This window comes from Chiroxiphia lanceolata, chromosome 1 (genome assembly GCF_009829145.1).
Source record: "Chiroxiphia lanceolata isolate bChiLan1 chromosome 1, bChiLan1.pri, whole genome shotgun sequence".
Taxonomy (NCBI): Eukaryota; Metazoa; Chordata; class Aves; order Passeriformes; family Pipridae; genus Chiroxiphia; species Chiroxiphia lanceolata.
Window position 1 is genome coordinate 14,106,406 of NC_045637.1, and position 12,968 is coordinate 14,119,373.

The 12,968-nt window shown below is 42.1% G+C and overlaps 1 protein-coding gene across 3 annotated transcripts in view; it reads left to right on the top strand.

Annotated features, from left to right (window-relative positions):
• The first annotated feature begins 180 nt into the window (after nt 1-180).
• The window catches only part of TAF2 (TATA-box binding protein associated factor 2), a 67,850-nt gene continuing 55,062 nt past the window's right edge, over nt 181-12,968 (top strand). Inside the window, exons 1-3 of one of the 3 annotated variants that reach the window (XM_032685504.1) lie at nt 181-929; nt 2,884-2,938; nt 3,737-3,897. In XM_032685504.1, the coding sequence (XP_032541395.1) occupies nt 877-929; nt 2,884-2,938; nt 3,737-3,897 (269 nt within the window). In that variant the 5' untranslated portion in view covers nt 181-876. Of the gene's footprint in view, nt 930-2,883; nt 2,939-3,736; nt 3,898-12,968 lie in introns of those variants that run through there. The other 2 variants (XM_032685513.1, XM_032685524.1) reach the window with 2 other exon arrangements.

Here is a 12,968-nt window from a genome sequence, read left to right on the forward strand (position 1 = left end):
TTAAATCGGTTTTCATTCCCAAGCGGGGGCCGATCCCCCCGTTCCCGCGGCACCACCGCCCCTCCCCCCCTTCCCGCCGCACTGAGGCCCCGCCCCAGGGGGCGCGCGCGCGCCGCGACCTCTGCGCGCCTGCGCACGGAGACACGGCTCGGCGCCTTACGCGGCTTTTGGATCATTTTGGGGGGTTATTTCCTTTTTTTTTTTTTTCCCTTTTCCTCTGGCCGTCATTGTTCCGCCCTTCTGTAAAAAGCAACACTCCAAAAGACTTTCCCAGCCTTAAAACAGTAAAGCTCCGTGAATCGGCCCGTGACCCCTGACCCGCCGGGGTCGGAGGTGACCGCCAAGATGGCGGCGGCTGTTGAGGGGCTGTGCGCGGCGGGGACGCGGCGGCCGCGCTGCTGAGGGAGAGACCCGCGGGGCCGACCCTGCCCCGAGCCCGGCCCGGCCCCACCCGGCCCGCCCGACCTCTGCAGCGCTCCTCCCGCTTTCGGTGGGCGGCGTTGCCTCAGCCGGCACTCCCTGGAGCGCGGACCCCGGTTTCGATTCCGTAGCTCCCGCCTCCACTGCCCGCCGAGCCGATCGGTTTCCGCAGTTCCTGCGGAGAGGAAGCGGCTCTGGACTGGTACCGGACGCCCTGCGGCAGAGGGGCTGCGTGTGCACTGACAGAAGGTTATGTGCAGACACTGATTGTTGTTGGTGTAACGATGGTGCTCAGCCGAGCTGAAGATTCCTGACTGCTGGGGGTCACGGGTCCGCTGAGGAGATGAGTGATCAAATACGACGTGACTCGGGGAAAAGTCGAAGGACCCATTGAACGAGGATGGTGTTGGTGCCAGTCTGACGGTCAGCAGTGTGTGTTGAGTGCTGCGATTCAGAATGAATAGGAAGAAAGGAGACAAAGGATTTGAGAGCCCAAGACCATATAAATTATAAGTATCCATTTTTTTTTAAGTTGCTGTACTTGAAACCAGTGCACACTGAAACAGGCCGATCAATAATGATTTACCTGAGAAGGTTGGAGCTATTGTTTGTGTTCTTGCATTCAGAAAACGTGTGTTGCAGATGTATGTTTTATTGTGTAAACGGGTTTACCCATGGAGTGAGTCTCATCTTTTGAAGATGTTTACATTGTACTCTTCAGACCTTGGAGATTTTCCACACAGTGTCAGTACTACAGATCATACTACCATGTTCCATTCTTACTGCTGTGTCAAATCCTTTTCACTTAAGGGCTTTTTTTATGTATAAAAAAATACTTGCCTTTGCAGCAAGCAGCTTTGTTAAGCAAATTGTCATTTTTACACATTCACTATTTTGGTTGTAACCAAGCTGCAAAGCAATTGGTGGTGGATTCCAGTTGATCTTTATATATTTCTCTCTATACCCCCTTGAATCCTTTATAAATCTGTAACACAAATTTATTTTTAAGTAGAATCATTATATACAATTATATCATCATCATGGCTGGGCTTCACGAACGAAGATTTGGGAAGGGCTCTACCCACATTTGTTACAAGTGCGTTGGTGGCTAAAAAGGCCAATACAGGATAGGCATGTCCGGTTGCAAAAGGCACAGCAGAAAGACTCCTTAGGTGGTATATTCTGCATGGCACAATTCTTTCTGCGTCGTCTTTTCTCCTCAAGGGTGATCCTGTGTGCTTTCTCAAAAGCATCAGCAGCGTTATAGATGATGTGTCTCCAGGTCTCCCAATTGGAGGCCAGAGTAGACCAGTGATGTTGATCAATATGGCCAAGGCTAAGATGTTGTTTCAGGGAGTCCTTGTATCTTCTCTTTGGGGCTCCTCTCATGTGGCAGCCAGTGGCAAGTTCACCATAAAGCAGGATCTTAGGGAGGCGGTGGTCCTTCATCCTTGAGACGTGCCCTGCCCATCGCAGCTGTGTTCTCAGCAACATGGCCTCAATACTTGTGACTGCTGCTTGTTCTATTGGTCACATAATCTGACCAGCGGATGTTTAGGATTGTGCCGAGGCAGCATTGATGAAGTGTTCTAGGAGACACAGGTGGTGGCGGTAGATGACCCATGATTCAGATCTGTGTAAGAGAGTAGACAGCACTATGGCTCTGTAAACACTGATCTTTGTACTTTAATACAATTAAATATAGGTAATGTCCGAGTCGGTTTTTAGGTGTTATTCTCTTGTAGGAATTTTTGTCATACTTGATCTCAGCTGAAGCAGTATCACTTTTTAAGGTACAGGGTACATGAGTATATGCATATAATGTGTGATATGTCATAAAAGTTGAATTATTGCAAGGTTGTATCTTGAGTTATGAATTGCAGTACTTTAATACCAGTCTTGATTAATATATAACGATTATTTTAAATAAGTTTGTACGGCATATTCATTGTAAAAGCACATGCTATATCTTTTAATGTATAATACCTGCTTACATAAATTATGTGTGAGAGTCAACTCATCAGATAAATTTTCTACAGGTCTCTGGTTGCAATGGCTACATACCCTTTTTGATACTGTATATCACTGCAATGTTAGACCTTGACACTATGCCATTGGTACTGCTTTATTTTTACGTATAGATAAGTGATGTTCAAAACTGATGTTGCTATCTTCTCTAATCTTCCTAGTAATACTCATAATGGTATGATACTATGTTTGATTTTATTAGAACTTTCTTGACCTTGTGTGCAACTTCTATTCATTATTTGGTTTAGACCATGTAAGCAATTTAGACAACCATTAATTCTTCTTATATAAGTATATTTTATATGCAATATTTATCTATATATACTTATATCCTGTATAGCTCTCTGTTTTTTTTAAACTGGGTTAAAGTATTATTTTAAATGCTGGCATTTATGCAAAACTTACTTATTTTAAATTTTTCTTTTCTTCCAGTACAACTCATCAGGTGGTTTGTATCAACAACATAAATTTTCAGAGAAAGTCTGTTGTAGTAAGTATTTCTTAATAAAATGTGAAAGTAGAAATTAAACGTCTGGGTTTTATTCATGCTTTTAGAGGAGACAACTGCACACACAAGCTAATTATGTTGTTCAGACTCTTTATATGTTAGATTTTCTAATCTGATGCCTCTCATGAGTCTGTCATTCCTTGGCACACATCAAATAAAATACCTTCTAATTGTGAACACTTTAATCTCTGTACAAAAAAGGTGTCTAAATGAAGGCCACTGCATTGCAAGTAGTATTACAGAGCAATTTACAGTTTAAAATTGATGTTCGTGCAGTGTTCGCTGATGTTAGAGATAGGTGTGTAGAGGTTTTTAGCCTATATGTGAGTTCACTGGGCCTTTGAAGAGACTGATGATTTCAGGCCTGAAGTCATAGAGGGTCTTTGTGAATTTAGACATCTGCTTAAATGGGTTCTGCTTAGATTTTAGAAATTGTCTAAAGCTCAGATACCAAAACCTAAATCATAGCGATGATAAACATAGTGATGCTAACAACTTGAAATCTTGTCAATAGTGGCAGATTATTTCTGGTAAAAGAAACATGATTGTCAGTCATGTTCAGTTTTTTTGTTTTGTTTTATTTCACATGTGGGAAAATTCACCTGTTAAATAGCATGGAAGACAATTTACATGTCTAAAAGGGCAAACCAGTTTCCTTTTAAAATAAATATCTTTATACCAATGATCTTCTTTGAATTGTGCTAATAAGAATTCTTTTATATCTCCCTATTTTGTGAGTTGATAAAGATTTTACAGAAGGTTTATTTTGTGTTTTCATAGGGTTATGTGGAACTGACAATATTTCCCACGGTTGCAAACCTGAACAGAATCAAGCTGAACAGCAAACAGTGCCGGATTTACAGAGTGAGAGTCAACGATTTAGAAGCAGCTTTCATCTATAATGATCCAACGCTGGAGGTTTGTCACCATGAGTCAAAGCAGTAAGTGGTGTGTTTAAAACTCTGCAGATTTAGTGTTTTCTGTTGTTTTTAAGCATGACCTATTTTATTTTGCTCTCACGTTTTACCTGATAATTTCCTAATGGTGACTTTTGGTATGGTGACCTAATTTTGGGGAAGTATTCTGGCAATAATTTTTCTTCTTTAGACTAACATACCTTTGTATTGTTTTGTAAAAAAAATCAAACACTTCTTTAAAAAGTACTTTATGGGGAAAAAGTCATTGCATTTGAACTGTTTGTTTGTGACAGACACTCTGTATTCCTTTATTCATCACTTATACAAGAGCTTCAATAATTCAGTTTGCAAATACAGTGTTCATTTATATGGGACACTGAGTTGGTTATCAGAGCTGTGAAATTTTCTTTTGAGTCCTGATAGTGAACCACTCGAGTCTATTAATTCTGTAATTCTACTTGTTTTGTGACTTGATATTTTTATTGTTGTTGCTATTGCTTGGTATGTCAAAAATTCAGAATCCACATTGCAGGGCTTCTAAATTGTTATGAAGTGCTAGAAGTAAAGCTTTTGGCCTTTCCTGTGGAATCAAACTTCCGTTGTTTCTTGTGGTAGATAAGAGTATAAGTCCTAGCACGTTACCTGAACTCACTTTGAAATTTGAAAGAAAAGTTTCAAATTTATTTACCAGCTGATATCGAAGAGCAAATTTAAAAACATGAATTGTCCCACAAGTTTTGGGGAACAAATATGGGAAGGGACTTCAGTAAAAAAACTCGTCTCTGTTTGATTTTTTGGTAAGAGAAGCACGATGGGCAAATGTTTTCCCAAAGTATTCTCTTTCGATTTACTTATGTTCATGTTCTCACACCTTCTTTTCGCTGAATTTACAATTTGCTGAATTATTAAAGAACTTCTGGTGAAAGTGTTGTACATATTTAGCAGCAGTTGATATGAAATCACAGAGACCTTTAGGTTGGAAGAGACTTACTGACACCCAGTCCAACTCACCTGCTCACACAGGGTCAATTAGAGCAGGTTGCACGGGGCTGTGTCCAGTTGGGTTTTGAGTATCTTCAAGCGTGGAATCCCTGCAATCTCTCCAGGCAACCTGCTCCAGTGTTGGTGACCCTCACAGTAAAACGCATTTTCCTGTTTTCTGATAGAATTTCATGTATTTTAACTTGTGTCCACTGACAGGACCAGAGGTAGTGGGCACAAACTGAAACACAGGAGGTTCCCTCTGAACATCAGAAAACACTTCTTTACTGTGAGGGTGACTGAGCACTGCAACCCCAGAGAGATTGTGGGGGCTCCATCTTTGGAAATACTCACAAGTCATCTGGACATGCTTCTGAGCAACGGGCTGTTGGTGGCCCTGCTGGACCTGAGGGATTGGACCAGAGACCTCCAGAGGTTCCAACCTCTGTGATTCAGTAATAACTGGAATCCTGCATAACTTCTGGAAGATGTGAGAAAGAAGCATAATTTAAAATTATTAGAGTGAGCAATCCATTATGTTAAGAAAGGGATCAGGAGAGATAATTCTATAATTTTCTGCAGAGTCTTTCTGGTCAAACTATTCAAACAATAGAAAATCTCTGTATTTCATACCTCCTGTGTTATTCATAGTTATGAAAGACAGAGGTCACCAAATATTCATACCAAAAAATTTGTATGCGTCTTTCTGTATCTCAGAAGACAAAGGCGACATAGGTTACAAAGTATTAGGTGAAACATGCATTTTTCAATTGAAATACCTGGTCAAAATTGGGTAATTAAATATAGTATCTCTGCTTTTAAGGCAGGATTGCAAACAGAAGTGCTAGAAATCTAAAAACTCTCAAGAATTAGGATCTCAAAAAAATCATCAGTGGATTTCCTCTGCCATTCATTACAAAGAACTTCTAGAAACAGCAGTGGTTTGTAGTAGTTTTGGATCATCTGGTCAGCTCTTCCAGGTTCTCGTTTGTTACAGCAAAAGTGATGATGGCCTTTGTACCCTTGCAGCTGAACTGGGCTGCAGCAGTTATTTTGAACAGGACACAGATTAGACATGATGTTTTGCCTCTAATGTTACAGAGACAATTACTTTTTGCATAGTTTTCCTCAGTAGTCTGTTGAATTAGTAAACGTGAAGTTAAGAGGGTTCTTGGCAACCTGTTTATTTAAAATAATTTGTTTTCAATCTTTACTCTTTCCTGTTGTGTGTAGCAAGTATGAAATAAGTTCAAGTTACAAGGTTTTGTATACAAGTATTTTCTCTTTTTTTTGGGATAATGGTTTTAGTTTCGTAGATGTTGTTTTCTAAAAGAATGCATAAAATCTTAAAAGCATTAAAGTTGGATAAGACCTGTAAGATCATCAAGTCCAACTGTCAACCCAGCACACCATCATGTTCACCATTAAACCATGTGCCATGTCCACATGTTTTTTGAACACTTCCAGGAATGATGACTCCACCACTTCCCTGGACAGTCTGTTCCAATGCTTTACAACCCTTTCTGTGAAGAAATTTTTTCCTAATATCTAATCTGGGGCATAAGTATGTAGAAAAGTTAATTTAATGTACCCTTTCCTACTTTTTTATCAAAGTTAAGATAATTTAAAGACTTCTTACTTTCTTATTTAGAATCAGAATTCTATTAAAAATGGAAAATTCTGTATGGAGTAAAGATTAGAAGACTTGCTACAGCGTCTCTGACTTGAGAGATTATGTTTGCTGATAGGAGATGAAAGTTAAGAGAAATGGCTTGTTGTTTATGTTGTGCAAATTTTGTCATGTAAAAAACAGTTTAAAAAGGGTTGAGAAATTGGAGATTAAAAGAGCTTTATCTATGCAATTGTTTCTGCCTCACCGTGATATTCTTTGCTACTTCTTGGGTGAGATGTCAGATCATCTGTGTGTTCTGAATTTAAATATTCAACTTGTTTTCAGTTCAAATAATACTTTCAGGTTTTATTATCTATTGCTGCAAAAATCATTGACACACGGTCTCTGTTGTTTCACATATTCAGTGTTGCAGGAGGTGAAACAATTTTTTTCAATCTTGTATATTGTCACTTTTGAATATCCTTTCCTAAAAAGGTAATTAAAAATCTCTAAAATTTGTAGGAAATGTTAGAAACTGTTAATTAGTGTGTTAGATATATTTTCAGCTTTAATGCCATTGGCAGTTTATCTGTCAGTCCCAAACCATAGTTTCAGGTGACAAGTGAGCTTTTAGAGGCTTATCTAGAAATAAAGTCAGACTTCGATCTTGTAATTTCTTTTGGGGGCTTCAGGACAACATGGCTTTTTCATATCAGAATAGATGGATGAACTTAGATAATGCAATCACTTTCTCCCTGACTGAGCAAACACCTGAGTAGTGCTGTGAGGTATGAAACTATCCACACTACTTTCCCATGTATACACAAGGTGGCAGAGAATCCCGTCTTTGCTTGTGCTTTTCAGGAAGAGTTTGAAGTCTTGCAAAGACTGAAAACAGTGTTGAAGAACATCTCTTCAGGTCATGTTTTAGGGCTGCTGTTGTTTAGTGTTACAGCTGTCTCCGTCCTACTTATCTTCTTTCTTTTCCTTGTAAATTGTTGCTTTCTTGATTCTGTTAATATAAAGGAAGTGGATTTGTTTTTTCTGGGCTGTAAGATGTAGAAATCCCACAGTGTGTATTTTTAATACTGAGACAACTGCTTGTATCTCAGCCCTATTTATTTAAATCTGTTTTTTCTTAATCTTATGGGTGAGATTGTAAACTGCTAAATAGGTGCAGCAAAAGTTCAGAGTTTTGATGCAGTAGTTTGATCTGTGGTAAGTGAGGTTTGTGATGATCCTGCTGGTGCCTGGTTATGTGCTTCACATGTTTGTGGCATAACTAGGATGCTGGGCTGAGAAGCTATTGCATTTTGTTGTTTCTTCTGTGTAAAGGAAGCTATGTTTTTGCATAGCTAGCTAATGTGCACATAATGCTTTCCTGTTGCATTGCATGTTCATTTGCCTTTTTTGCAGCTGGAAGCATGTAGTTTTTAAAGATTAAAAATATGAAGATGTTTTGATATTCTTGGTCTTCACAGTTGCTCTAGTTACAAGCAGCAGTAAGCTGTGAGAGAGCACAATGTGGTAGCCTTCAGGACATGTCTATCTTGCAATATTTGTTCTTCTGAGAAGTCAGTGATCAAGCCTTCAGCCTTTGCACAAAACAGAAAAATTTCCATTTTTCATGGACTGAACATGTGTTGCTTTACTGCAGTAAGTAGCCTTCATTTCCACTGCTTGGATGCTTGTCTCATCATCATGGCTGGGCTTCGCGAACGAAGATTTGGGAAGGCACTATCCACATTTGCTGCAGGCACGCTGGTGGCTTATGAGGCCAGTACGTGACAGACATATCCGATTGCAAAAGGCGCAGCGGAAAGACTCCTTAGATGGTGTATTTTGCAAGATATGGTTCTTTCTGCATTGCCTTTTTTCCTCGAGAGTGATCCTGCGTGAGTTCTCAGAGGAGACAGCTGCGCTGGATGCTTGTCTAATTGTAAATTTATGATAGACTTCGTTACAAATAAATGAAGCGTCCTGGTTCCAGCCAGGACAGGGTTAATTTCTGCGGTAGCCAGGAGTGGTTGTGTCTAGGACCCGGAGGTTATTTTATACCACCTCACATCATTTTCCAGGGATGGGTGAAGGACTTCCTGCGGGGTCAGTGTGGTGTAGCAAGGGTATCGTCTGTTGTTGTTGGGGTTTCTGTGTGAATCGTTTGCCTCTTTCTTGTACCCTCTGTCGTTAGTATTGTTGCTTTTACTGTTTGTTTTCTTATCTTGCTATTTTCAGTATATTGCTCTTCCATTGAAGGGGGAGGGGGGAGTGATCCCCGTGGTTTGGAGTATTTCCGTGGGAATGCTAAATAGGGGAATGCCATTCCTAAACCTCAACAGCCTTATTTGGTCCCTAATGTTGGGCAGGTACCTAACCCTGTATATGTTTCCATATGTGCACTACGTGCCCATCACAGTGCTCTTTTTCAGAGCGGGAGAGGGATCAGGATTGCTCTGTGGATGTACTGTGTGATATCAGCTTATGACATGATAACATCAAGGGCAGTGAGGGTCATTTCGGATGTGTATGCAGTGTTGCTCTCCTGCCTCAGGTAGGAGAGCACCCTTAGGTGCTGCCTTTGGGAGTCCATTAATAACTGTAACCAGTCTGTGGGGAGAAGAGGGGAGGAGGATTTTCCCCCAGTTTTTCACCCCCTTTTTCTCCTTCAGGCCTGTTACAACAGCTTTTGAGAATTTTGATTTCCTCTGGATATTAAGGACGTTAAGGAAAGCAGACCAACAGGCACTGTGGCCACTCAAACTGCAGCTGAGCCAGAGGAACAACCAATGCTGCTAGCAGTCGCCCCTATACAGAAGGAATCCAAGACAAAATCAGTTTGTTTAGTAAGGGATGAAGAGGAAGTAGGGCTCTCAGAACAGGAGGAAGAGGCAGGGCCAGAGATAATCACCTGATCCCTACTGCCGGGTGAGCTGTGAGCTCTGAGGAACGATTTTAGTTGCCAGTTGGCTGAGCCTCTGGTGACCTGGCTGGTCCAATGCTGGAATATCGCGGCCCACAATATGAAACTGGATGGTAGTGAAGCCAAGCAACTGAGGTCCTTGTCCTGGGATGTGGGCACTGACAAGGAGATTGGGAAGAGGACAGAAACTCAGCCTCTGGAGACGACTCCTGTCAAGCATGAGGGAAAGGCATTCTCTCAAGGAGGATCTAGTAGAGCACATCAGACCCACAAGAGTATAAGGCTTTAGTTGACACCAGCACACAATGCATTCTGATGCCATGAAGATATGTAGGGGCAGAATCCATCTCCACTTTTGGGGTGACAGGGGGATCCCAACAGCTGACTGTATTGGAAGCTGAAGTGAACCTGACTGGGAATGAATGACAAAAACACCACATTTGACTGGCCCAGAGGCCCTGTGCATCCTTGGCATAGATTACCTCAGGGCAGAGGAAATTAGAGAGCTGAATACCTTGCCTGGTCTCTAGAGGACCCTTCTGCTGTGGGACTGCTGAGGGTCGAAGAACAACAGGTACTGATTGGTACCACAGTAGTGCACTGTCAACAACACTGCACCAACCAGGACTCTGTGACCCCCATGCATGACATGACTTGTGAACTGAAGAGCCAGGGAGTGGTCAGCAAGACTCTCCCGCCCTTTAACAGTTGTATATGGCCAGTGTGTAAGCCCAGTGGAGAGTGGAGACTGACAGGAGACTGTCGTGGTCTGAACAAAGTCACACCACCATGGAATACCGCTGTGCTGGACATGCTGGAACTTTGGTATGAACTGGAGTCCAGGGCAGCAAAGTTGTGCCACCATCAATATGGCCAATGCATTCTCCATTCCTTTAGCAGCAGAGTGCAGGCCACAGTTTGCCTTTACTCAGAGGGGAGTGCAGTACACCTGGAACCGACTGCCCCAGGGGTAGAAACACAGTCTCACTATTTGTCATGTACTGATTCAGGCTGCACTGGAAAAGCGTGAGGCTCCAGAACACTTGCAGTACATTGATGACATCCTTGAATGGGGCAACACAGCAGAGGAAGTTTTTGAGAAAGGGGGGAAGAGAATCCAGATCCTCCTGAAAGCTGGTTTTGCCACAAAACAAAGTAAGATCAAGGGACCTGCCCAGGAAATTCAGACTTTAGGAGTAAAATGGCAAGATGGATGTTGTCAGATTCTAATGGACATGGTTAACAAAATGATATCTATGTCCCTATTGACTGGTAAGAACGAAACACAGGCTTTCCTGGGTGCTGTGGGTTTTTGGAGAATGCATATTCCAGATTATGGTGAGGTTGTAAACCCTCTCTATCAAGTGACCTGGAAGAAGAATGATTTAAGTGGGACCCTGAACAACAACAAGCTTTTGAACAAATTAAACAGGAGATTTTTCATGTAGTAGCCCTTAGACCAGTCAGGACAGGACAGAAGAAGAACATGCTCTGCACTGCACCCGGGGAGACTTGAGGATAACCGCTGGGGTTCTGGAGTTGGGGGTATGATGGATCTGAGGCCTGTTACACCCAACTGAAAAAGAAATCCTGGTAGCTTAGGAAGGGGTTCGAGCTGCTTCAGAAGCGACTGGCACTGAAGCACAGCTCCTCCTGGCACCTTGTCTGCAAGTGCTTGGCTGGATGGTCAAAGGGAAAGTCCTTTCCACACATCATGCCGCTGGTGCTATGTGGAGTAAGATCTCTCTGGTCACACAGTGAGCTGGAATAGGAAACCTCAGTCTCCCCAGGACCTTGGAAGTCATCACAAACTGGCCTGACCTGAAGGTGAAAACTTTGGACTACCATCAGAGGAGGAGGAAAAGGTGGCACATGCTGAGGAGGCCCCACCATATAATCAGCTACCAGAAAATGAAAAGTGACATGCTCCTTACTCATGTTTCTTGCTGTGTTGTAGCTCTACATCAAAAATGGAAAGCTACCGTATGGAGTCCTACATGGCAGGTCACAGAAGCTATTGGGAGACAAGGCAGATCAAGTCAGGTTGCAGAGCTGAAAGCTGTCCAGCTGGCTTTAGATATTGCTGAAGAAGCGAAATGGCCAGTGCTCTACCTCTGCAGTGACCCATGGATGGTAGCAAATGCTCTGTGAGGGTGGCTGGACTGATGGAAAAAGGCCAGTTGGCATTGCAGAGGGAAACCCATCTGGGCTGCTGAATTGTGGCAAGACATCGCTGCCCAGGTAGAGAAGTTGACTGTAAAAGTACATCATGTAGATGCACACATACCCAAAAGATGGGCTGCAGTCTGTAATGCTGAATTGGTTGTTCAGTGACATTGCCACTGGATGCCAGAACTACCATGGACAATGAGTATCTGCTCCACATACACCAGTCATGAGCTGCTGGTGCACCTTGCAACCAGCCGACGGCAAACCAGCCCTCCTGCCCTGGAAGACATCTAGGATGGATAGAACCCACAGTCATGGACTAAATGAGCTCAACAGACATCTTGGAGGGATGGCCATTGACTATGGAAATGATACCTGTGCTTGTGTATGTATATATATGTATGTGTGTGTATATACATATATGCATGTATATAGTGGGAAGGTGTAGGATTTGGGGATGACATAGATGGTATAAAGTTAAGGGGTGGATAATGCCCTAGTTCTGGTCAGGACAGGGTTAGGTTTTGCAGTAGCTGTGAGGGGACATGGCGAGGACATGGCCAGGACCCGGAGGTTGTTCTGTACCACCTCACTCATTTTCCAGGGATCAGGGAAGGGCTCACTTCTGCCTCGGGTAACAGGACAGAGGGAGCAGTTGGGTATTTTTGGAGGTTTTCTGTGGGGTGAACATTAATATGTGAATTGTTTGTCTCTTTCTCTGTACTCGCTGTTGTTTGTATTGTTGCTGTTACTGCTCTTGTCTTACTTCATTGCTGTTTCCAATAAATTGTTTTTATCTCAACCTGAGTTCTTTACTTTTTGTGCCTCCAGTTCTCCTCTCCAGCCCATCCCGGGGAAGGGGGAGGAGAAGGGGGAGTGATTGAGTGGTGCGTGGTTTGCAGTGTTTCAGTAGGAACACTAAATTGGGGAATACTATTCCTAAACCATGACACAAAGGTGTAGAGAACTTTTGAAAAAAGAGAGGACAAAGTCCTTAAGCTTGGGCAGGAATGAAAATTAGGTTTTTCAGTGTGCTAAAGATTCAAATCATTGCCTTATTAATAAATTACATATATGTGTACAAATTATCTATTTAAAATATCCTGTATATAACATGTGCTATGTCATATATATACTCTAATATCAAGTGCTAATTCTATCTCGGAAGCAAAGTAAAATAGTAAATGAATTACAGGTAATGAAGAGTAATTAATTGCTTGTAGATCGAAGAACTTATTTTGCCAAGTTGATGTTAAGTACTGTAAGAAGACCATGCTTTGTAGACTACATGTTTAGCACATATATTTGTAGCACTGGTGCAGCTAATAGTGAGAAGTGCTATGGAAAGCTGACATGGAGCTATTTGGAATCAATTAGTAGCTTTAAAAAATAAGCCTCTGTAGGATCTCTTCT